General features: G+C 41.2%; 1 protein-coding gene across 1 annotated transcript in view; it reads left to right on the plus strand.

Annotated features, from left to right (window-relative positions):
- The window catches only part of MIPEP (mitochondrial intermediate peptidase), a 135,602-nt gene that overhangs the window by 16,483 nt on the left and 96,589 nt on the right, over window positions 1–22,530 (plus strand). The window contains exons 8-14 of the mRNA XM_007533689.3: window positions 2,314–2,362; window positions 5,017–5,077; window positions 9,128–9,180; window positions 16,491–16,644; window positions 18,840–18,917; window positions 20,496–20,700; window positions 21,819–21,928. Of these exons, the coding sequence (XP_007533751.1) occupies window positions 2,314–2,362; window positions 5,017–5,077; window positions 9,128–9,180; window positions 16,491–16,644; window positions 18,840–18,917; window positions 20,496–20,700; window positions 21,819–21,928 (710 nt within the window). The remainder of the gene's footprint in view (window positions 1–2,313; window positions 2,363–5,016; window positions 5,078–9,127; window positions 9,181–16,490; window positions 16,645–18,839; window positions 18,918–20,495; window positions 20,701–21,818; window positions 21,929–22,530) is intronic.

Consider the following 22,530-nt stretch of genomic DNA (forward strand, 5'->3'; position numbering starts at 1 on the left):
GACTGTCTGGCTCAAGCTGGGGGCAGAGGAAGCCTGCAGATGCTGGGACTGAGTGTGGGCATGGGTTCTATGGACTGGGAGCCATGGGAGCTGGCCAGCCAGTGCTAGACCCACTCAGTGCTGACTGACCATAATGGCATGACAGCGTTCTGCTGTGCACATACTCACACAGGACCCCTGCCTTTGAAACATTTAAGATCTATTTTGGGGGCTGAGAGATTTACACACAAAATGTAATCCGGTCATTGCCTTTTCAGCACCAAAAGGTGCTATAGACAAAGCAGTACTATAAGTCTTCAGAAGATGAGTAGGTTTGCCGGGTGATACGTGGCTGCTGTGAGTGGTGTTCTGATGGCATGGACAGTGAAGGCAGAGAGGAGAGAGGCAGAGGGGGCAGATGCTGGGCCCAGGCTGTTCAAGATAGATGAATTAGAGGTTTCAGATGGGCTATTGGTAATTTCAGGGGGATTTATGCTAATTCTTTTCACTAGACAATTTTAAAAGTAGATTAACTGAGGTAGTTTTATTTTTCACAAGGTAGGAAGAAAAATACAAAAGGGCTAAAAGTCAGTACACAGTGGTTATTTAGAAATTATAAAACACAGAGATGTATTTGAAAACAGGTCTGCAGGGCAACTGGTAAGGTATTTTGAAGTGAGATTCCATTTTAAATAAGTGACAGTTCTTTGTGAAGTTCCTAGTGCTCTCTTTTGGTCCATAGGGCAGTACTTTTGGGATTAATATGTACATGGCTTTTAAGTGTTGACAGTGGTGAGAAACCTCATGACTCTTTGGTTTAGGTTAACCTCCATCCTTACTCTCTCATTTAACTCAGAAAAGAGATAACTTAAATTGAAGCAGTGGGCAAGAAACTTAAAACCATATAAAAGATCATCTGGAAAATATAAAAGCAGTGTTTGTGGCAAACCCTGCAATACATCTGAAAACTATACACCGAAGCCACTGGCACAGAGGGTTAAATTAAAAATACATGAAAAAGTTTGTCTTGGGAAATAATAGTAATTCTACTACGTTGTGCTCATGAACTTATAAAATATGATGCTTTATAGCTGAAATATTTTAAGTAATTTAAAAAATCCTCTTTTCTTTTTCTCTCTTCTCTTCCTTTTTAAAAATTTTATTTTATTTTTTATTTTTACCAGAGCGTTACTCAGCTTTGGCTTTGATGGTGCTGGGGATTAGACCTGAGACCTTTGGTGCCTCAGACTTGAAAGCCTTTTTGCATAACCATTATGCTATCTCCCCAGCCCCAAACAACTTAAATTTATAGTTCTCTATTTTTTTTTTTTAGTTTTGACTTTAAAAGATTATTCTGTAGCTACACATATAGTTACCCCCAAAACATTGATTTTTAAAAATAAAATATTCTGTGAATTAGGCATCTAAACTGTTAATTTTTATGAACAAATTATTCTCATTGTCTCTTTAAAAATACAGATGAAAATCAAGTTTGTCAAGAGAAATTGTACTCATGTGTCAATAACTGTGTTCTAAATCACGACCCTCCCCCAATAGAGTGATATGGCCAAAAAAGTGTGTGTGTGTGTGGGGGTGGGGGGGCGACTTAAGCTTGTATAAAAAACTTACATATGTGAAGAGACACATGAAAACTTGGATTCTTTAATTTTTTTTTTTTTTTTTTTACCACCCTGGTTGTTACTGTGGTTTGGTGCCTGCATGGTTGCCATTTCTGGTGGCTTTTTAAAATATATATATATATGGAGAGGTGAGAGGAAAGACAGAGAGAAAGATAAGAGACATCTGCAGCAATGCTTCTCCCTTCATGAAGTTTCTAACCCTGGGTCATTGTACATGGTAATGTGTATACTCTGAATGAGTCACCATCTGGCTCTTAATTTTCTTTAGCCTTCCATTAACTCTTCTTAGGGTATTGCCTAGGGCTCTAGGTTATTAATAACTATTTTAGTTTACTTTGGTTTTTTAATAAAGAGATCATACTCATCTAAAGCTATTTGTTGTATGCCTGGTAAATACTAACAATGTTGATTGCCATTGAACATCATCACTTTTGAAACTTGGACTAGGCATGACTTATTACAACAAGGCCAAGGGCTGTGGGGCTGGGAGCAGTGGTGGGAGTGGAGTGTAGACACCTGTTACTGAAAGAGCAGAAATTGTACCTATGTGGCAACAACTGTCTTATAAATCATTATATGTATTTAAAAAAATCCTCCTTTATGGGAATGTAGAGTGTGTATCATTAGCCATGTTAGTGGGTATATTCATTTCATTTGGTATCATTAAAATACCTTTTTCTGGATTCATTTTTAGAGACTGTCATGCAGTTCCTTGAGAAATTGTCTGAAAAACTTTCTGAAAGGTGAGTTTTTATTCTCTCTAAAAAAAAAAAAAGTATCTTTGGGTGGTATAGATAGAAAAATAGATATGCAAAAAGACTCTCATGGTTGAGACTCTGAGGTCCCAGGTTCAGTCCCCAGCACCTCCATAAGCCACAGCTGCACAGTGCTCTGGTAAAACAAACAAACAAACATACAAAAACTTTTATAAAATTAGGCAGTGTCCTGTTGAACATTTAGGTACTGAATGATTGATCAGAGCTGTGAACTTGCCTGTAAGAGTTTAAGTTAAGAATGAAATATATGGGGAGCCAGGCGGTAGTGCAGCGGGTTAAGCTTACGTGGCGTGAAGCACAAGGACCAGCAGAAGGATCCCGATTCGAGCCCCTGGCTCCCCACCTTCAGGAGAGTCACTTCACAAGAGGTGAAGCAGGTCTGCAGGTGTCTTTCTCTCCCCCTCTCTGTCTTCCCCTCCTCTCTCCATTTCTCTCTGTCCTATCAAACAACGATGGCATCAATAACAACAACAATAACTACAACAGTTAAACAACAAGGGCAACAAAAGGGAATAAAAAATCTTAGAAAAAAAAAAAAAAGAAGTATATGGGTGGGTGGTGGCGCATTACCAAGCTTGAAGACTCAAGTTCAAGCACCTCGTCAGTTCAGCCGGGGAGAAGCATCATGAGCAGTGAAGCAGTGCTGTGGGTGTTTCTGTATCTCCTCTTGCCCTCTCAAAGTCTCTCTCCTATAAGTTAAAAAAAAAAAAGACATAAAAAGAATTGAAGTATACTTTCAGACTACATAATCCTCCTCACAAACTGTCTTCCTCCCTTCACCCCCTCAGAATATAGGCAGTTTGTGGATACAGTGATTAACCTGTGTCTTGAGTTTGTGTGTTGTCAGTCAGCATGCTCTGCCTCAGTGTTCATAATGTCAGGCTCAAGTGTTTCTCTTTCCTTGGTGGTGCCTGCTCCCCTGACCTGTCCCCCTGCCCCTTCCAGCCTGGCCTGGGCATTCATGTCTCATATCTGTGTCACATCACTGTTCCTCACTGGTACCCAGAGGTACTTGCTGAGTGGCAATGCAAGGGGTTGATTGTAGTTGGTGCAGGAAAGCAGTGTTCTCTCTTATAAAACTTCAAAAATTTATCTTATTTATTTTTTGACAGCATGCCAACATGTTATTTCTGAGCTCACATTTCTGATTTCTGTCATAAAAGCATACCTTAGAACCTAATCCTTTCTAATTTGGATTATATTTTTGAATTTCAAAATTTTCTTTCAAAGAGGAGGTGCTATTTATTACAGGTATTTGAAAATTTATTTCACTTTGCTTTTTTGGTTAAATGTTAGTATATATATTTTGGATAGTTGTATTGTCAAACTTTTACAGTTACATGTGAGTTCATTCTAACAGAAAGTTCACAATTTACAATTTTTCTCTTTTTGGTTGTCACTGAGGTTTCACTGCTCCAGGTTAGCTTTTTCATATAGAAAGACAGAGACAGTGAGAGACAGAAATGCCACAGCACCGAGCTTTCCTTAGTGCAGTGGGGACTAGACTCAGACCTGGGTCATGCCCATGAAAGAGCAAGCACACTGTCTAAGGGAGCTATTTTGCCAGACTTCAAGTTATTTTTTATGGGAGAGATTACGGTTCTTTACTAAGGATTTACTGAGGATTACGGTTCTTTACAATTGCTGTTCTCGCCTAACACATAAACATTTTGGATTTATACTGATCTGCATTTGCAATACACATTTAAGTTTTTTAAAAAATATTATTTATTCCCTTTTGTTGCCCTTGGTTTTTTTTTTTATTGTTATAATTATTGTTATTGATGTTGTCATTGTTGGATAGCACAGAGAGAAGTGGAGAGATGAGGGGAAGACGGAGAGGGGAAGAGAAAGACACCTGAAGACTTGCTTCACTGCTTGTAAAGCGACTCCCCTGCAGGTGGGGAGCCCGGGACTCGAACCAGGATCCTTTTTTTAAAGTCTTATCATGAATTAGAAAGTAACATATTCAATCTCATTCTTTTTATTTTTTTCTTAGCCACAGGGTTATTGTTGATGCTCAGTGCTTGCACAATGAATTCATCCCAGAGTTCCAGAGGTCATTCTTCCCTGCCCCTTGAGCCCCCATTTCCTCATAGACAGAAAGGATTGGGGCTAGGGGGAGGGGAGAGGAGAAAAAGACACACCTGCAACACTGCTCCATTGTTTGTGAAGCCTCCCCTTGCTGGTAGGAATCGGAGGCTCGACTCAGGTCCTCAAACATGGTGTGTTCTACTGGATGTACCACAGCCCAACCTGCAAACTTACTTTTTTTTTTCCCCACCAGGGTTATTGCTGGAGGCTAAGTGCCTGCACTACAAATCCATTGGTCCCAGTAGCCAATTTTTTTTTTCCTTCTCTTTTTATTTGACAGGACAGAGAGAAGTTGAGAGGGGAGAGGAGATATAGAGGGGGAGAGAAAGATAAACACATGCAGACCTGCTTCACCACTCATGAAGTGTCCTCCCTTCAGGTGGGGATCAGGGGGCTCAAATCCAGGTCCTTGCACATGGTGATATGTGTGCTTAACCAGGTGCACCACTGCCTGGCCCCCCAAACTCATTCTTTTATTATGTAATTAACTAGTAAATTTTTGTTTTAATAATAATCTTGTTTTACAGAACTATGAAGGATTTTGAGATGATGCGAGGAATGAAAATGAAACTAAATCCACAAAATTCTGTAAGTGACTGTGTTGGGATATTTTTTTATTATGAACAGCTTATTAAGGGCTGAGGAGAGAGCATAATGGTTCTGCAAAAAGACTTTTATGCTCGAGGTTCCAAAGACCCAGGTTCAATGCCCGGTACTACCATAAGCACAGCTGAGCAGCACTCTGGTCTCTTTCTTTCTCTACCTCTTTATCTCTCTCTCTCATTAAAATAAAACAAATTATATCTTTTCAAAATGACAGCTTCTTAGCTAAGGTCCTTGACTAGAAGTTTCTTGTGGTGTGTTAAATGTATATGTAATCTTCATCTCTGATTCCTGGATTAGGTGAAAAAAAAAAAACTATGAGGTAGTTGATATATGGGTTTGATAATTCAGGAAACCCAGTCTTTTTTGTGGATTGTTGATGTGATTCTCACATAAAAATGTAAGTGTATATTAATAGTGCTTATAGTGGGCAGGAGTAAATAGCATAATGGCTATGCAAAGAGACTTATGCCTGAAGCTCCCAAGTCCCAGATTCAATCCCCTGCACCACCATAAACCAGAGCTGAGCAATGCTCTGGTAAAAAAAAAAAAAAAAAAAATAGTGATTATAGTCATGTAAAGGCTGCTTCTGTTCTATTGAAAACTGGCTTCTCATTTTGAAATAGCCTTTAGGCTTCTTCTGGTACTTGGTGGATCTTATCAGTATTAATAACATCATGGTTTATTTCTCTTTTTTTAATATTTATTCCCTTTTGTTGCACTTATTGTCTTATTGTTGTAGTTATTGTTGTTGTCATTGATATTGTCATTGTTGGATAGGACAGAGAGAAATGGAGAGAAGAGGGGAAGACGGGGGAGAGAGATAGACACCTGCAGACCTGCTTCACTGCTCGTGAAGTGACTATCCTGCAGGTGGGGAGACAGGGGCTCGAACTGGGATCCTTACGCCAGTCCTTGTGCTTTGTGTCATGTGTGCTTAACCCACTGCACTACCACCTGACTCCCAGTTTATTTCTTTATTTGCTAATTCCCAGAGCTCTGTTTGCTCCACTTTGACTGACAAAGCATACCTTTAAGTGTTGTCTTCAGTTATATGATCAAATAATGACATACTCTTACAGAATATCCAGATGAAGTGTCCTTTTTTTTAAAAAAATAACAATTATTTATTTATTTATTATTGGATAAAGACGGAGAAACTGACTGAGAGGGGAGAGGGAGATAGAGCCCTGTTTTAGCACTCATGAAGCTTTCCCCCTGCAGGTGGGGGCCAGGGGCTTGAACCTTGTTTCTTGCTCTCTTCAATGTATGCACTTAACCAGGTGTGCCACCGCCTGGTCCCCTGAAGTGTCCTTGTGACCAAAATGCTACCCAGTGTTGTCATAGCTTAGGATGCTTGCATAAGTGATGGTTCCAAGAACTGCAGGATGATGGGTTTATACCTTGTTCTTCTGTACTATTCTTACTAATTCTTAATTTGGTCAGGACCACAGTTATAGAAAATATTTAGTAAATAAGCCTTACACTTTTAGAAACATTTTGCCAGTTATGTAGATACAACAACTAAGAATGTATTGATTCTGGGACTAGGCACTGTCTTACCTGGTAGAGTGCGTATGCTATCATGCACAAGGACCTGTTATTATGTTCAAGCACCTGGCCTTCACTTGGAAGAGGGAAGTTTCATGAGGGGTGAAACAGTGTTACAGATTTCTCTTTCTCTATCTCCACCTTCCCTTTTAATATCTGTCTTTATGTAAAAAAAAAAAAAATTACCCATCTTGGATGGAACTTGAAAAAATAATGTTAAGTGAAATTAGTCAGAAGTAGAAGGGATGAATATGGGATGACCTCACTCACAGACAGAAGTTGAAAAACAAGATCAGAAGAGAAAACACTAAGCAGAACTTGGAATGAAGTTGGTGTATTACACTAAAGTAAAAGACTCTGAGGTGGTTGGGGGTGGGGAGGGCTCAGGTCTTGGAACATGATGTCAGAAGGCCTAATGGGGGGTTGTATTGTTATGTGGAAAACTGGGAAAAGTTATGCATGTACAAACTATTGTATTTACTGTTAACTGTAAAACATTAGTCCCCTAATAAAAACAAACAAACAACAACAAAAACTAAAAAATTTAACCCTGTTAGATCTGTTTTCTAGAGTAGCATGTCATTTTGTTAATAAAGTAGACACTCTAGCAAAGTAACTAGGGTTAGTTTTTATGCACATTTTGGCTTGATAAGTCTATTGGGGAAACTATAAGTAGATAATCAGAATTCATTTGGTGACTAGAAGTAGAAGAAATGCAATGCATTACCCAAATGTTTTCACTAAAAGCTAGTATGACGTAAAGCTTTCTCCTTAGATATTCTCATGTTGCTTTCTGATATTAGTTATTTACCAGATATTTGTGCAATGCCCATCTTCTCTTGAAGTCTCTTCTTGGGATAGCAATTCACTCTCTACTCTGGCCTGAACTTAGACTTACTCCAGAGGAGTTCTCAAAGAGAATCCTTTGGACCACAGCAGTAGCAGGTGAATCCTTGGACTAACATTGCAGGTATTCTGTTTCTGCCCGTGAGGAGCTCCTGGGGAGAAAGGGCATTAACCTGCTAGTGTCTCATGCTAGTGTGTTTCCGTGACAGGGTATAGTTGTAAAATACAGGAAGCGCAATAGGTTCTATGGAGAGGGTATTGTGTGGGCTAAGATGGCATGGAATGATGGTAGTAAGCTGGTACCAGCAGCTGTGGGCCTCCTACTTGGTGCCCAGCACTGCAAGTTTGTTCATTCAGCAGGTATCTTTGAAGTATCTGTTATGTACCAGGCATAATTGAGGACTCCAGGACATAGGGAACAGCACAGAGTCTTGGCTTCATGGAACCTATATTTTTGGGGGGTGGGGGGGGAGGACATTGTAAACACATGAAAAAGTGTGTTGTGGGGCTGGATGGTGGCGCACCTGGTTGTGAGCACACATGTTACAGTACACAAGGACCCAGGTTTGAGCCCCTGGTCTCCACCTGCAGGGGGAAAGCTTCACAAGTGGTGAAGCAGGGCTGCAGGTGTCTCTCCGTCTCTCACCCTCTCTATCCCTTTCGATTTCTGACTATCTTTATCCAATAAATAAATAAAGATAATAAAAAAAAAAGTGTGTTGTGCTGTGTGATGATGAGGGCAGCAGCTGAATGTATACTGAGTAAAGAGGACAGAGGCTGCTGTTGGATTGGCCCATGAGACTCTATTAAGGTGATACTTGAGCAGAATCTTGGGAGAAGTGAGGGCTATCACCATGGTGCCAAACTGAGGAAGAACATTCTAAGTGGGGAGGATACCAGGCAAAGGCCTGCCCTGCATCACCAAGAAGCAGTGGGTGACCAGTGTGGCTGGAGTGGAGTGTAGGAGGGTCTCAGCAGGGGGCACAGGGGCAGGTAGGTCCAAGTGCATTGTGGGAAAGCACTGAAAGCAGAATAACTTCCTATTTCATGTGAGGAGTGTGGCATGAACCCTTGAGCACCTCACCTGTCCTCGTGGCGTGGTCTCTGCACTGTGCTTGTTTTCTGGCTGGCATGTGAGGAGTCCAGTTCAGTCCAGTCCTGACTGAGTCAGCCTGCCTTTCAGTCTCCTATACCAGCTGTCAAATCGACTGCTCTTTCAGTGCTCCTCTATGACATATTTTCTTTGCTGGATTAAGGTTAATTCTTCCTTCACTATACTTTACACTGTGACTTTCATTTTAGGTATCCCCTCAAAGCTTCTTGCTTATATTTAGAAAGAACCCTAATCTTACCTTTTAGTACCTTAATCTTATATGGATTATTGCAGGGGTTGCATTTAGGGGGAAAGTGTCATCCTGGCTAAATAAATCCAGGTTAGTTTACATCTAGGAATGCCTTTTGTTTACCTTTTCCCAACCTTAGATCATGCATGTTTATACCTCTCTGTCTGGTGATTATGGGGAAGTCCAATCATGAGCTATTAGGGTCCTTACACAGCTTAGACAGTAGCACACTTGCATTGTGTAGGTGGGCTCAGTCATGAGTTATCTTTCCTAACAGTGAATTCCTCCACTGCAGGAATTGATGCCATGGGATCCCCCCTACTACAGTGGTGTGATCCGCGCTGAGAGGTAGGTCTGCTGACAGGTGTGTTTGAGAAGGAAGAAGGAGATGGATATTTACTAAGCATCTGCCACAGTAATTCTCCAAATGCTCTTCATGCAAATGCCCAGATGATAGCCTATGTCCTTTCAAAGTCAGACCCTCTGCTGGCCTGGCTGTCTTCATCCTTGTTGAGTCCTCCAGCATGGCATCATGCCTCCCCCCCTGCCCAGGGGCCTGCTGTCATATGGTTGACTATTTCCTTGTGTTACAGCTGTGAGTCTCTGGCTATGGCATCCAGAACCTCATCCCTCCCCCACTCCCCTTTGGGCCTTTCTGCTTCTCTTGCTAAAGTCTGAATGCTTTGGGGCCTGGGGTTTTTCGAGAACCCCAGTTGTATCCCATTTCTTGTGCTCAGCAAATATTTGTGGAAAGAGTGAAGGCATAAAGTAGTGCTTGGCATGGCACTGTGTGATTTTCTTGTGCTTTCTCATGCCTATTTGAGCATGTTGACACTACATTATTGGCATATCAGAAAGGATAAAAATGAAAGAAAGATTTAGGAAACTGAAGTCAATGGAGTACTCCTGGCATCTGTGTTTTATGTGTTTATTACATTGTGGCAAAGCAATAGATATGCTACTCCTTCCCCCCATATGCCTTAGTTCTATCATTTTCACATTTGTATCTACCCAAGAAATACAGAGGCCTATCCAAAGTAAGCACATTAAAAAATACTTATGTCACATGCAACTTCATTTTTATTTTATTCTTTATTAGTGATTTAATATTGACTTAAAAAATTACAAGATAACAGGTACAACTCTTCACCCTTCCTACCACCAGTATTCTGGATCTTCAGTCCCTCCATTTTAAGTTACAACAGTTCTCCCAAAGTTGCAGATATGGGCTAACACACACTTGTGAAGCTTTCCCCCAGCAATGAGGGCAAGGTGCTTGAACCTGCATCCTTGCACACTATAATGTCTGTGGTGCGCTTGACCAGGTGCACCACCACCTGCCCCCACCCCAGCCCATTTTTCCCCTCTTTTGTTGCCTTTTTTTTTTATTGTTGCTGTGATTATTATTGTTGTTATTGATGTTGTTATTGGATAGGACAGAGAGAAATGGAGAGAGGAGGGGAAGAGAGAGATACCTGCACACCTGCTTCACCACTTGTGAAGCGACCCCCCTGTAGGTGGGGAGCTGGGGGCTCGAACTGGGATCCTTACGCTGGTCCTTGTGCTTTTTGCCATGTGCACTTAACCCGCTGTGCTACTGCCTGACCCCCTCCATTTTTTTTTTTAAAGGTCCCATGTTCCTTTCCAAGTTATATATACACCTATTACTACATCCCTTTTCTTCCTTTTTTCCATCCCTTTTTCCCTCCCTTTTTCCTCCTCTCTCCTGATGGAGTTGGAATTCAGAGCCCTCTGGTCATTTTCCCCAACTGGGAGTATAGATCAAAATTATTTTTTGGGTGCAGACGGTGGGAGTTCTGACTTCTGTAATTGCTTCTCTGATGGACATGGGCATTGGCAGATTGATCTATACCCACAGCCTGTTTCTATTGTTCCCTAGTGAGGTAGAGTTCTGGAGCAATGAGGTTCCAAGACACATTTCTGAGGTCATCTGCCTAGGGAAGTCAGGATGGAATCATGATAGTATCTGCAACTTGGTGGCTGAAAGGCAGCAAGATATAAAGTGAGACAAAATGATTAATGAACAGGAAACAAGAAGTAGGAACAAAACAGATGAGAATAGGGAACTTAAGGTGAAAAGATGCTAGGAAATCTATTTTAGGCATGTTCCTAGCATCCCATGACTATGGTAGTGTTTCACTTGAGTCTGATAGCTAACATGTAGTTGGATGAAAATATTGTCTTGAGAAGATGGTGTTAGAGTAGAGAAAAGGGCTAGAAAGTTGGATTAGGGCAGAAAGTAGTTCTCATTCTTGATAAAAATATATATGAATAAAATTAACTGTTTATCCCATCTACCTGACCCAAGGCCCATATAAATATTTATATTTAGCACAGGAGCCTCTGTAACCTCTGAGTCCCTATTGTTCTGAGCTCGCAGTTCATGGCCACAGCTGGGAACATTTGAGCCTGTATTCATTTCAGGACCAATCTTCCTCTAGTAGCAGGGCAGGATACCCCAGCCTCCCTTCAGAGACTGGGCAGTCCCTACCATTGCTGCTTTATGGTGAGGGCCAGGTCCTGGGCTGGCCCGCACAAGGGCTTCTGATGATGTTCTTGATGGAAGTGACCAGTCGTGGTGAAGAGGGATCCTTTAGAGGTCTAGGCCCATCATATTTATGTGGGAATCCAAGATTTCCTGACTAGGGCCCCAGATGATGGAGTGGTCACATGCAACATTATCTGTACATTAGGAATTGAAGCAACTCAGGAATCCTACCCATTGACAAGTCATTACCATTTTTCTCTTATAGCTCATTTTTAAAATATACTGTTCAGCTAAAGAGTTAAGATTAAGTTAAGAAGAAAACACTTTTGCATCTTGTTCCTAATAAAGCATGTTGGTATATATTATGGTCATTTATTTTTTTGTAACTGTGGTTTTTTATGTGGTAGCTCCCTACATCATGCTTCATACCCCTTATTTTGACTGTTCCCTCAGCCTTACATGCATGTGCTCTATTTGTTATTTAATGTTACTCTGCTGCACAAATGGTGCTTCCATGGAAATGACAGGTTTAAAGATTTGGAGAGACATAATCAATTGGAATTTGAAATACATTTACTGACCAGGGTCCTTGAAAAGTCTGCTGGTGATCTTAAACAAAAGTGCATGAATAAAGAAGAATGGTACACTCTTCCCCAATTCTACCAAAAAACACAGCACTGGAAAGTATTCATGTTGCTGACTGACTCTGGAGTCAGTACTCAGAGCCCCCTGAGCCCCAATCACCTGGTAGTCCTTGTCCCTTCCACCAACCACAGAGGAGGGCCTTCTTGTCTACATCTGCCCTTGGAAGGGAATTGATGATAAACCCAGAGGCAGTGTGGCATGGCGATAGAACCATGTGTACCGAAATCAAGGCCTGGACAAGTTCTGGGTCCCCCACTCAAGGAGCCACTTATGACCTTGGAGGATCACTTATCCCCTAAGCCTCTGAACAAGGCTGTCTGTCCAGCAGAGTTATCACTGTTTCTACTTCATAGCCCAAGATCCAGTTAGACCCTAATGGTATGCTTCTTCTTCTAGTGTTTGCCCTTCTTCCGTAGCCAGTCAACAGCGTCAGGTTGAGCCTGATGTAAAGTTTCGAGACCTCCTTTGAATCTGAAGAGGTGGCAGTCATTGACTATGTGGGTCATAGTCTGTCTGTAGCCGCAGGGGCAATTCGGGTCATCTCTGGCTCCCCAGCGATGGAACATAGCGGCGCACCGGCCATGGCCTGTTTGATAGCGATTGAGGAGGGCCCAATCATAACGTGCTAGGTCAAAGCCGGGTTGACGCTTGCAGGGGTCTGTGATGAGGTGTTTGTTCTTTACCTCAGCTGACTGCCAACTCTGTTTCCAAGAGACTGGAACAGAGAAGTTCAGTGTAGGCATAGGGGACCAGATTGGGTGACGAGACAAGTGTTGGACAGGGTGGGCGAAGATATCCGCGTATATTGGCAGGTCCGGTCGAGCGTAGACGTGGGAAATGAACTTAGATGATGCCGCATCCCGACGAATATCTGGCGGGGCGATGTTGCTAAGAACTGGCAGCCATGGAACCGGGGTGGAACGGATGGTTCCAGAAATTATCCTCATGGAGGAATATAATTTGCAATCAACCAAGTGGACATGGGGGCTACGGAACCATACTGGCTGATGCTAAGCTAGCAATGTTTTATGAAGTCAACCGTCTGTAGACATGACCCAAGAGAACGGTCGGCTCTACCACATGTTCCCAGTGTTTCTTTCAAGTGTTTTATTAAACAGTAAAAAATTTTAGATACAAATGAAGACAGGCAGAGAAAGAGTGAAATAGAGAACACAGCAGCAAAGTTTCTTTCAATCCTGTGGTTTCTGTGCTTGAACCTGGGCCATGCACATAACAAAGCAGTGTACTATCCAAATGAGCTATTTTGCTAGCTCTTTATTTCTTATTTTTAAATGTATTTTTAATAGTAATTTAATATTGATTTATAAAACTATAAGATGGGGTATAATTCCATTTGATTCCCACCACCAAAGTTCTGTGACTACTTCCACTCTTCGGCTACTATGAAGAATGCAGATAGGAAGATAGGGTTGGTTATTTCCTTTTGGGTTAGTGTTTTTGGTTAAATGCCTAAAAATGGCATTGCTGGATTATAAGGCATTTGTATTTTTATTTGTTTAGGGACTCTGCATACAGTCTTCCAAAGGGTGTATACTAGTTTGCATTCCCACCAACAGTGTGACAGAGTCCCTTTTACTTATTAGAACATTTTTCAGTTTATTTTAGTAACTATGGTAGGTAGCACTAATTTTCTTACTATTGCCCTCTGAGGAGAAGTGTTAAGCTGCTTAGGAGTCTGTTTTTGGAGCACACAAGAGACTGTAATGCAAAATCTGCTGTGAAAGCCCTGCAAGCTTGTCTTTACTAGTAAATGAGCCCTGTCCCCAGCCTTCACTCAGTGCTGGCTGCCTTGTCAGCTCTTTTTGTGTTCTATATGCTGGGAAATACTTCCCACCTCCCATAGGGATCACAAATCCTTGTCTTCTGGGCTCTGTCCTCTTTCTCCCTGACAGAATAGTCTTCCTGAAGCTGAGCACTTCTTAATTCTTCTCCTCTTTCTTCACTACAAATTGTGACTGCTTTCACATTGGGTGTCTTCCTGGGGAATCAATCTAAAGTTAGCAAGCCAATAAACTACACATTTAGTCACTCTTAATAATGATATGGATAGACACCAGAGGAGCTAAAAAACAGACTGTAGATGCTCCAGATCACTAGAAAGCAAAATAAGGTACAGCCCTCAGAACTAAAGAGAGAAATATTATTACAGACATAACCATTGTGGGGAGCTGACTCAGCCAGCAGAGAGGCAGTCCTGCACTATGGGAGGGTCTGGGTTCAAACCCTGGCACCATGCTGGCACACCACAGATGGTGGAGTGGTGCTGTGTCTCTGCATGTGTATGCTTGTATTCTCTCTCTCCCTCTCTCTCTATTCAAACATTTTTTAAAAAGAGTAGAAAATTGTGCTAGAGAGAGGCTGCTCAATGATGGCATTGCACATGTGGTGTCATGCATGTGTGAGGCCCTAGGTCCATTCCCAACTTCACATTAAAATAAAGGACTGGCAAGAGAGCTTACCTCTTGAGAGTGCCTACTTTTTGCCATGTGAGCAACCTGGGTTCAAGCCCGGCCATCATCATACTGTGGGAAGCTTCAGTGCTGTGATGTCATTCCTGCTTTCCCTCTGTCTGGAATAGATAACCTGGAGCAGTGATGGTCCTGTGGTTGTGACAGAGGGGCGGGGGGCGGGCAGGGGAGGGAGAGGAGAGAGAATATGGAGAATCATAGCTGAGAGTGAAGCCCGCAGGCATCTCCACACATAGCTTATGGAGTTGTAAATCAGTGCAGCTACTTTGGGAGTATGTTTTAACAGGGCCCATTAAAATGTAAATTCTCATCTTTGCCACAGTGCCACTCCTGCCACCTGCCTGCAGTCCTCTCAGAGTGCATATCTACATCATATGACACCAAAGTGACTCCCCCAGGGACAGAGCAGACTAGCTCAAGGAGACCAGCTCTGAGTATGTTTCCTATAGCAGAATTAAAACCAGTAGAATCCTTTTGTTATGACCGTGTATGGGCATCCCTGAATAGTAGGGTAGGCCACTCCTGCCAAGGGTGCAGGCTGTCACTTGCCTTGCCACTCCTGCCCACACACTTCTGTTAATGAGGCTAGAGGTGCCTCATTGACGAGAGAGTCAAGACAGAGCTTTGGACACTGAAGCAGGTGCTATTTCTAGGTACTCTTAACAGGATGAGAAGAATGTCAGGACAATGACTAGAACCCTTTTTGTACAGTGCAATTTTTTATTTTGTATTAAAATAAATTGCAAAGTAGTATGAAAGGTAAATAGTCTGTTCATACACATACATATATTCTACACGCATGTGCATATGTTTGTGTGGCTCTTTATGTGTGTGGATCTATGTATACATATGTGTATGCACATGTACATGTGAACGAACCTTTTTATGCAGGTAGAATGAGGACACACAGATGGGTGATGGCAGTTGCCCCTGCATGGTGGAAATGCCAAATCAGGGCTATTATTTGAGGGGTTTAGATTGCTTTATAGTACGTTAGTTTTGGGGGTCGGGCAGTAGCGCAGCGGGTTAAGCTCACATGGTGCGAAGTGCAAAGACTGGTGTAGGGATCCTGGTTCCAGACCCCACTCCTCCATCTGCGGGGGCGGGGGGGTCGCTTCACAAGCAGTGAAGCAGGTCTGCAGGATTTCTCCCTCTCTCTGTCTTCCCTTCCTCTATTTCTCTCTGTCCTATCTAACAACAACGACATCAAGAACAATAATAATAACAACCACAACAATGATAAAAAAAGGGCAACAAAAGGAGAAAAAAAATAGGTGTTTGTTTATAGTATATTAGTTTTTAATCATTTCAGATGACTGAAAGACTGGGGATAATCAGACTGCTTCTCTTCTAAAGAAAAGTGAATGGAGGGTGAGAAAAGTGAATCTGAGAGTCCTTTAAAAGACAGAAGTGAGGGAGTTGGGCAGTAGCAGCTGCAGGTTAAGTGCATGTGGCTCGAAGCTCAAGGACCAGCTGAAGGATCCCTGTTCGAGCCCCAGCTCCCCACCTACAGGGGAGTTGCTTCACAGGCGGTGAAGAAGGTCTGCTGTTGTCTATCTTTCTCTCCCCCTCTCTGTCTTCCTCTCCTCTCTCCATTTCTGTCTGTCCTATCTTAATAGCAACAACATTAATAACAACAACAATAATTACTATAACAACAATAAAAAAAGGCAAGGGCAACAAAAGGGAAAATAAATAAATATTTAAAAAAAAAAGACAGAAGTGTATGAGTGTGTGGGGGTGTGGGGGCAGATAGTTCGGCCTTAGAGCTCAAGATGTACATGACTGAGATTATAGTTTCTGTCCTGGAATCCTATATCAACTGAGTTGTTCTCTGGTCTCTCATAGTGTAAATAAAATAAGTAAATTATTTACTAAAAGAATATAATACAGAAATGTATCTCTATACTTTCTACCCTTTTTTAGCTACTAAACTGTGAAAGAAGAGTTAGCTGGATTTTCCTTATGAAACAAAAGTAAACAGAAATGCTCTTGAACCTGTTTTCTTCTTGTAGGTATAACATCGAGCCCAGCCTGTATTGCCCATTTTTCTCCCTCGGGGCATGCATGGAAGGCCTGAATATTTTATTTAACAAGCTGTTGGGGATTTCACTCTATGCAGAGCAGCCCTCGAAAGGAGAGGTGTGGTGTGAAGATGTCCGAAAACTGGTGAGCCTCCCCACTGTGCAAAGTGACATTGCTCTGTGTCCTAGGTGTGGTGACTAATTCCAGAGCAGCTGCATCTTTAAGTTGCTGTTGACGCAGTGAAGTGTGTCTCACTTTTCTTCCTTTTGCATCAGAAATCCAACTCACCATTTCTGTGACTTAGAAAGTGTCACAGGCAGAAAGAAGACATTTTTTCTCTAAAACCAGTTGTTGCCTTCAGTGAAGCTTCTGCAGAGTACTCTTAAGACAATTGTCTTAAGAACCTGATAGAAGGTTACCTCTTCATATGTTGATAAATTCTAGTTAAAGGAAAATGTGTGATTGTTTTTAATTTTCCTCCTGACTTATGTGTGCCTTGTGGTTAATTCTAGAAAGTGCTGTCTCCTCATTTAGTTTTTTGCTCCAGCCAACTTTACATATTATAGGTCCTAATATTTGCATCAAGTATTAGTTTACATTCCATGTTCTTATTTGGTTTTCTTTTTTTTTTATTGTTGTAGTTATTGTTGTTGATGATGTTGTTGTTGTTGTTTAGGACAGAGAAATGGAGAGGAGGGGAAGACAAGGGGAGAGAAAGATAGACAACTGCAGACCTGCCTCACTGCTTGTGAAGGGATTCTCCTGCAGGTGGGGAGTTGGGGGCTTGATCCTTTAGCCGGTCCTGCAATTTGCGCCATGTGCGCTTAACTCTCTGTGCTACCACCCAACTTCCCTGATTGGGTTTTCTTAATAATAACTTCCAGTGTAGAATCCATCATTTTAATGCTAGGACTCACTATATTTGGGATTATCAAGAAAATTTTTTTTTCTGATATGACTTTGAGAATTTATTGACTATTTTTTAAAAGTAAATTAATGAATGAGAGATACAGAGAGAAAGATACACAGAGAGTTAGAGACCAGAACACTGCTCAACTCTGGTTTACAGTGATGTTGGGGATTGAATCTGGAATCTCATAGCCTCACCTCAGGCATCAACAGCTTTTACAGAGCCACTGTGCTGTCTCACCAGCTCAACTATGTGTTTATCAGTCATATTTTATGATGTCATTTTACCTTTTGCTTTAAAAAATAGTTTGTTTATTTATTTATGGACATGAGAGAAGAGGGGTTGGGGGAGAAAAGGACCAGAGCATCACTCTGGTACACATGATTGAACTTGGTACCTCACTCCTCTAAACCTAACACTGTAGCCACTTCACCAACCCTTGGGACACTTACCTTTTGAATTGGTATTTCTCACACTGTACTCTTTTTGGACATTTTTTTTATCTATCTTTATTTTTTAATTTTTTATTAAATAATGGAAATATTGAGAAGACTATAGGATAAAAGGGGTACATTTCCACACAGTGCCCACCCCTAGAGCTCCATATCCAATTCCCTCCCTTGATAGGTCCCTTTTTTTTTTTTATTTCTTTTTAGCTTCCTATTCTTTATCCCTCTGGGAGTATAAACTCAGGATCATTGTGAGATGCAGAAGGTAGAAGGTCTGGCTTCTGTAATTGCTTCCCCGCTGAACATGGGTGTTGACAGGTTGATCCATACTCCCAGCCTGTCTCTCTTTCCATAGTGGGACAAGGATCTGGGGAGGCAGGGCTCTAAGACACATGGTAGGGTCCTCTGCCCAAGGAAGTTGGGTTGGCATCATGGTATCATCTGGAAGCTGGTGGCTGAAAAAGAGTTAAGATATAATGCAGAATAAATTGTTGACTAATCATGAAGCTAAAGGCAAGAATATTGCAGATGAAGATTTGGGGGTCTCTGTTTTGGAAAAGCTAATGGGTCTATTTTTGGTAAATTCCAGAGGGCCCATGACTTTACTAGTTTTTGCCTGAGTCTGAAATCTAATATGGAGATGGGAAATTGTATCCATTTGTTAACAACTGTACTGTAAACCGTTACTCTTTCAATAAAATTAAAAAAGAAAAAAGAAAAAAGGGAAGCTGTCTCATTGTCTCAGAGTTTTGTGAGTACAGAGTAAGTGTGGTGATGAAATCAAAAGGACAGAATCTGAGGGCATTTCATCACCATCTTCTCATGGACAGAATTTCTAAATCAGGATCACTCAACAAACACAAGAGCAAATATGGGATATAGAAAATAATGCTATGTCTGTGCTTATGTAATGGATTCTATATACAGTTTCTGATGTCCTCAATTACCGCTAATTTTTTTCCCTGTTTGCTTGTTTCTAGGCTGTGGTCCATGAATCTGAAGGACTATTGGGATACATTTACTGTGACTTTTTTCAGCGAGCAGACAAACCACATCAGGTAATACTTTGTTTACAAATTAGTCTTTTAAAAAGTTATTATTTGTTCACCTGAATTAATATGGACTTTGTATCCCATTTTTGTCTTTCTCTGATATATAAATGGCATTCATGACTGACTCGATCTTTCAATGTGAAAGGAGAGCAGAACATAAAACTTGTAAGGACTGTGAAAATAATTATATAAATCCATGTCTTCTACTTTTATTCAGTTCCTGGTAATAATGACTGACATTGTTAATAGCCTTTCTGTGTGCCTGCCAGTGCTCTGACTACTTTGTCTGTGTTGTATCACTGAGATTTAACTCAGCATTTAGAGCCAGGCACAGAGGCCTGTATAAAGACACAGAGGCCAAAAAGGCCAAGCTACTGTGCAGATTCCTACAGCTTGAAGTAGGGGTTTGAGGTCAGATATTCTGACTGTCGCCCAGCTCTTCCCTGCCTTTGATAACTGACAGTGACCTCCTTTGCCACAACAAAAGATGTGTCCAGAGGAAAACCCTGTCAGCCACCACTCTGCTCCTGCATCAGCAGAGGCTTATTTACTTTCCTTCCAAACCATGTGGGCTGCTCAGTCAGTTTGATGGGAGATAGTAGAACTCAGGCTATGTGTTGTAACAACTAATGCTACCTTTTATTTGGACACTGATCCATAATTTTCAGAGCATCTTAACAGATGATAAATTATAAAGTCAGGAGATCTGCTTTGGAATTTGACGAGGCAGAGATGAGGTTCTTAGTGGCAAAGCTCTTGGCCAAGATGATATACTGGGAGGTGCTGAGACACAGGGTATCTGTGTTCTTCCTCTTTTTCTGAGTGGCCACTTGGGGAGTCCAGCTTAGTGACCCAGGGCCCTGGCCCAAGTCAGTCTGGGTTCTTGACCAATGCAAGATACAGCAGTCCTGACCTTTATCCTTAGATATATGGCAACATTTCCTAAACTCACTTTCAGTTTTCTCATCTGAAAAGTAGGTTAGTTCTTCTCTCTGTAATAAAATGTCTGTGAGCCTCAGCCTGTTACATAATTACTACAGATCCCCTGCTCCCTCATGTCTCTGACTCACCACTTCCAAGTAGAAGAGATGTGGCAAGTATCTCCTGGCTCATTGCCTGACATATAGGAGGGGAATAGATAGTTGTGTCTCCTTCCCTTCTGTTCCCCCCTACATGGTTATAACACCTTGAGAGCATGGATCTACACTCTTTGATGATTATTTCCAATCTCTGCTGTAGCATCAACTTGATAGACATTTTCAAAGTGGATGAATGAATTACTTATCAGAAGCCGAATGTATGTTTTAAAAAAATCGAAAGTTTAGCAAATAGTGTTCTAAATAAATAGAATAAGAAAAGAGGTGAAGATTTGAACCCTCAGGCTGGGGTAGGTAGCGTAATGGTTATACAAAGAGACTCTCAGGCCTGAGTCTCCAAGGTCCCAGGTTCAGTCCCCACACCACCATAAGCCAGAGCTGATCAGTGCTCTGGTTTAAAATAAATAAAATGAACCCTCTTATTTTCACCCTTTACATAGTACCTCTCTATACTTATTACCTCTTTTATGTTTCTGGATTCTTAAAGGACTGTCATTTTACAATTCGTGGAGGCAGATTAAAGGAAGATGGAGAATATCAGCTCCCAGTTGTGGTTCTTATGCTGAATCTTCCTCAGCCCTCAAGGAATTTACCAACGTTATTAACTCCAGGCATGATGGAGAACCTATTTCATGAAATGGGCCATGCCATGCACTCCATGCTGGGGCGCACGCGTTACCAGCATGTCACTGGTGAGCCACCCAGGGTGCAGGTTGGTGAGTGGGATTTGTACACACTAAGGTCATTTAGAAACATATTTTAAATGGAAAAGGGGCTTTTGATTTAGAAAACCCAAGTATTTTATAATGTGCTGTGGCCATTTAATTTCAGTTGCTTCGTTTTGACCTTTCACTTGTGTGTCTGTGTTCTTCCTTGTTAACTGTCCCCATCAAAGAATGTACTAGATGTTGCTTTTTTGAGTTGGTGCTGTCTCACATTTCATAGACTTGTGTGGACTTTGTTACCATAAGTGTGTCAATAAATATACATATCTCCTTAGTACCTGACAGAGTTAGTGAGTGAATGAATGTTGCCTCTTTCTTTTTTCCTTTCTTTCTTTCAGTTAGAAGACATAATAAAACATGTTGAAAGGCATAATGAAATACTGTTTTTTTTGTAGTTCCCCCATATTACAATCTGCTGATTTTCTTGCTGCTATGGAGTCATATTTTGATGTTATTGTATACTTTCCTTTTAGTAGCTTCATCTGAGTCTTAAGTTCATTTATCACATATGCTTAATACTTATTATTTTGATCTAGAAAAATTTTTAAAAAGACTGTTTGGAATTATAAAATGCCATCAAAAACTTTTTATTGAGCTTGTTGCTCTTAAGTTATTTTGAGTTAAACATTGTTTTCCCACTGTGAGGATTTGACTCTGTCGCAAGAAGCAATTCAGTTGATAACGTAAAATACTTTTCAAACAAGTTAAGGATAAAAGCATTCAGTGACAGAACTCATAACAAATGCTATATAAACTGTAAGAGAGTTTTAATTTGTTTTTTATGTATCACCCGGCATAGCTGATGACAGGTTTGTTTATAGAAGGTGTGAGCCATTGCTTTATAAGGTGTTTTAACCAGCTGTGCAAATACTGTGCTTTGCTTGTGATATATAGGAAAATATATTGGATTATAATAAGCTTCTCTGCAAATATGCACATTTTTATATTTTATAGAAGTAAAATATTGTTTTGTGAATTAAAACTTATCAGTAGGACAAATAAATGTTTTTAGAGAGTAAACATAAAAAGTAAGACAAATATGTTAATTTGTTTCATGCCAACTTTTTCTTTTCTCCACCCTCCAGGGACCCGGTGCCCCACTGATTTTGCTGAGGTGCCTTCCATTCTGATGGAGTACTTTGCAAATGATTACCGTGTGGTGAGCCAGTTTGCCAGGCACTACCAAACTGGGCAGGTAGGGCAAAGGGAGACTCATGTGCTGTCCTTTGAGTGATGGTGACTGGGTTTTGTGGGTGATGCTGAGCTATTGGTGCTTTTTCAGGACTCTGTCATTCTTTCTCATCCCCAGACTCTTTCCTGTTTTTTTTTCCTCTTCACCCCTCCCCCCTTTTATTTTTACTTATTTTTGCCAATTTGTAAAATCACATTTATAGCAGATAGTCATGGCAAGTGACTAGTCTAGTTTTGTGCCAAATACTGACTACTATCCCACCAACTGAGGAAGTACTTTTGTTCCTGTCTCTTGGAGGAAGACCCAGCTCCTTAGCAGAAAGGACCTTTGGGGCCAGGCAGTGGTGCACCTGGTTAAGTGCACACACTACAGTGTGCAAGGACCCAGATTCAAGCCCCCAGCCCCCACCTGCAGGGGGAAAGCTTCACAAGTGGTGAAGCAGGGCTACAGGTGTCTATCTGTTCTCCTTTTCCTCCATATAATTTGAAAATTTGTTCTACTGATTTGAATTTTTATATTGTTTCATAAAAGTGAACTGCATTGCCATATTTCCCTACTGTCTTTGGTATCTGTATGATATAAAGTCTGAAAATTTTTTGATTTTT

Source organism: Erinaceus europaeus, chromosome 7 (assembly GCF_950295315.1).
Source record: "Erinaceus europaeus chromosome 7, mEriEur2.1, whole genome shotgun sequence".
In the NCBI taxonomy this organism is placed as follows: domain Eukaryota; kingdom Metazoa; phylum Chordata; class Mammalia; order Eulipotyphla; family Erinaceidae; genus Erinaceus; species Erinaceus europaeus.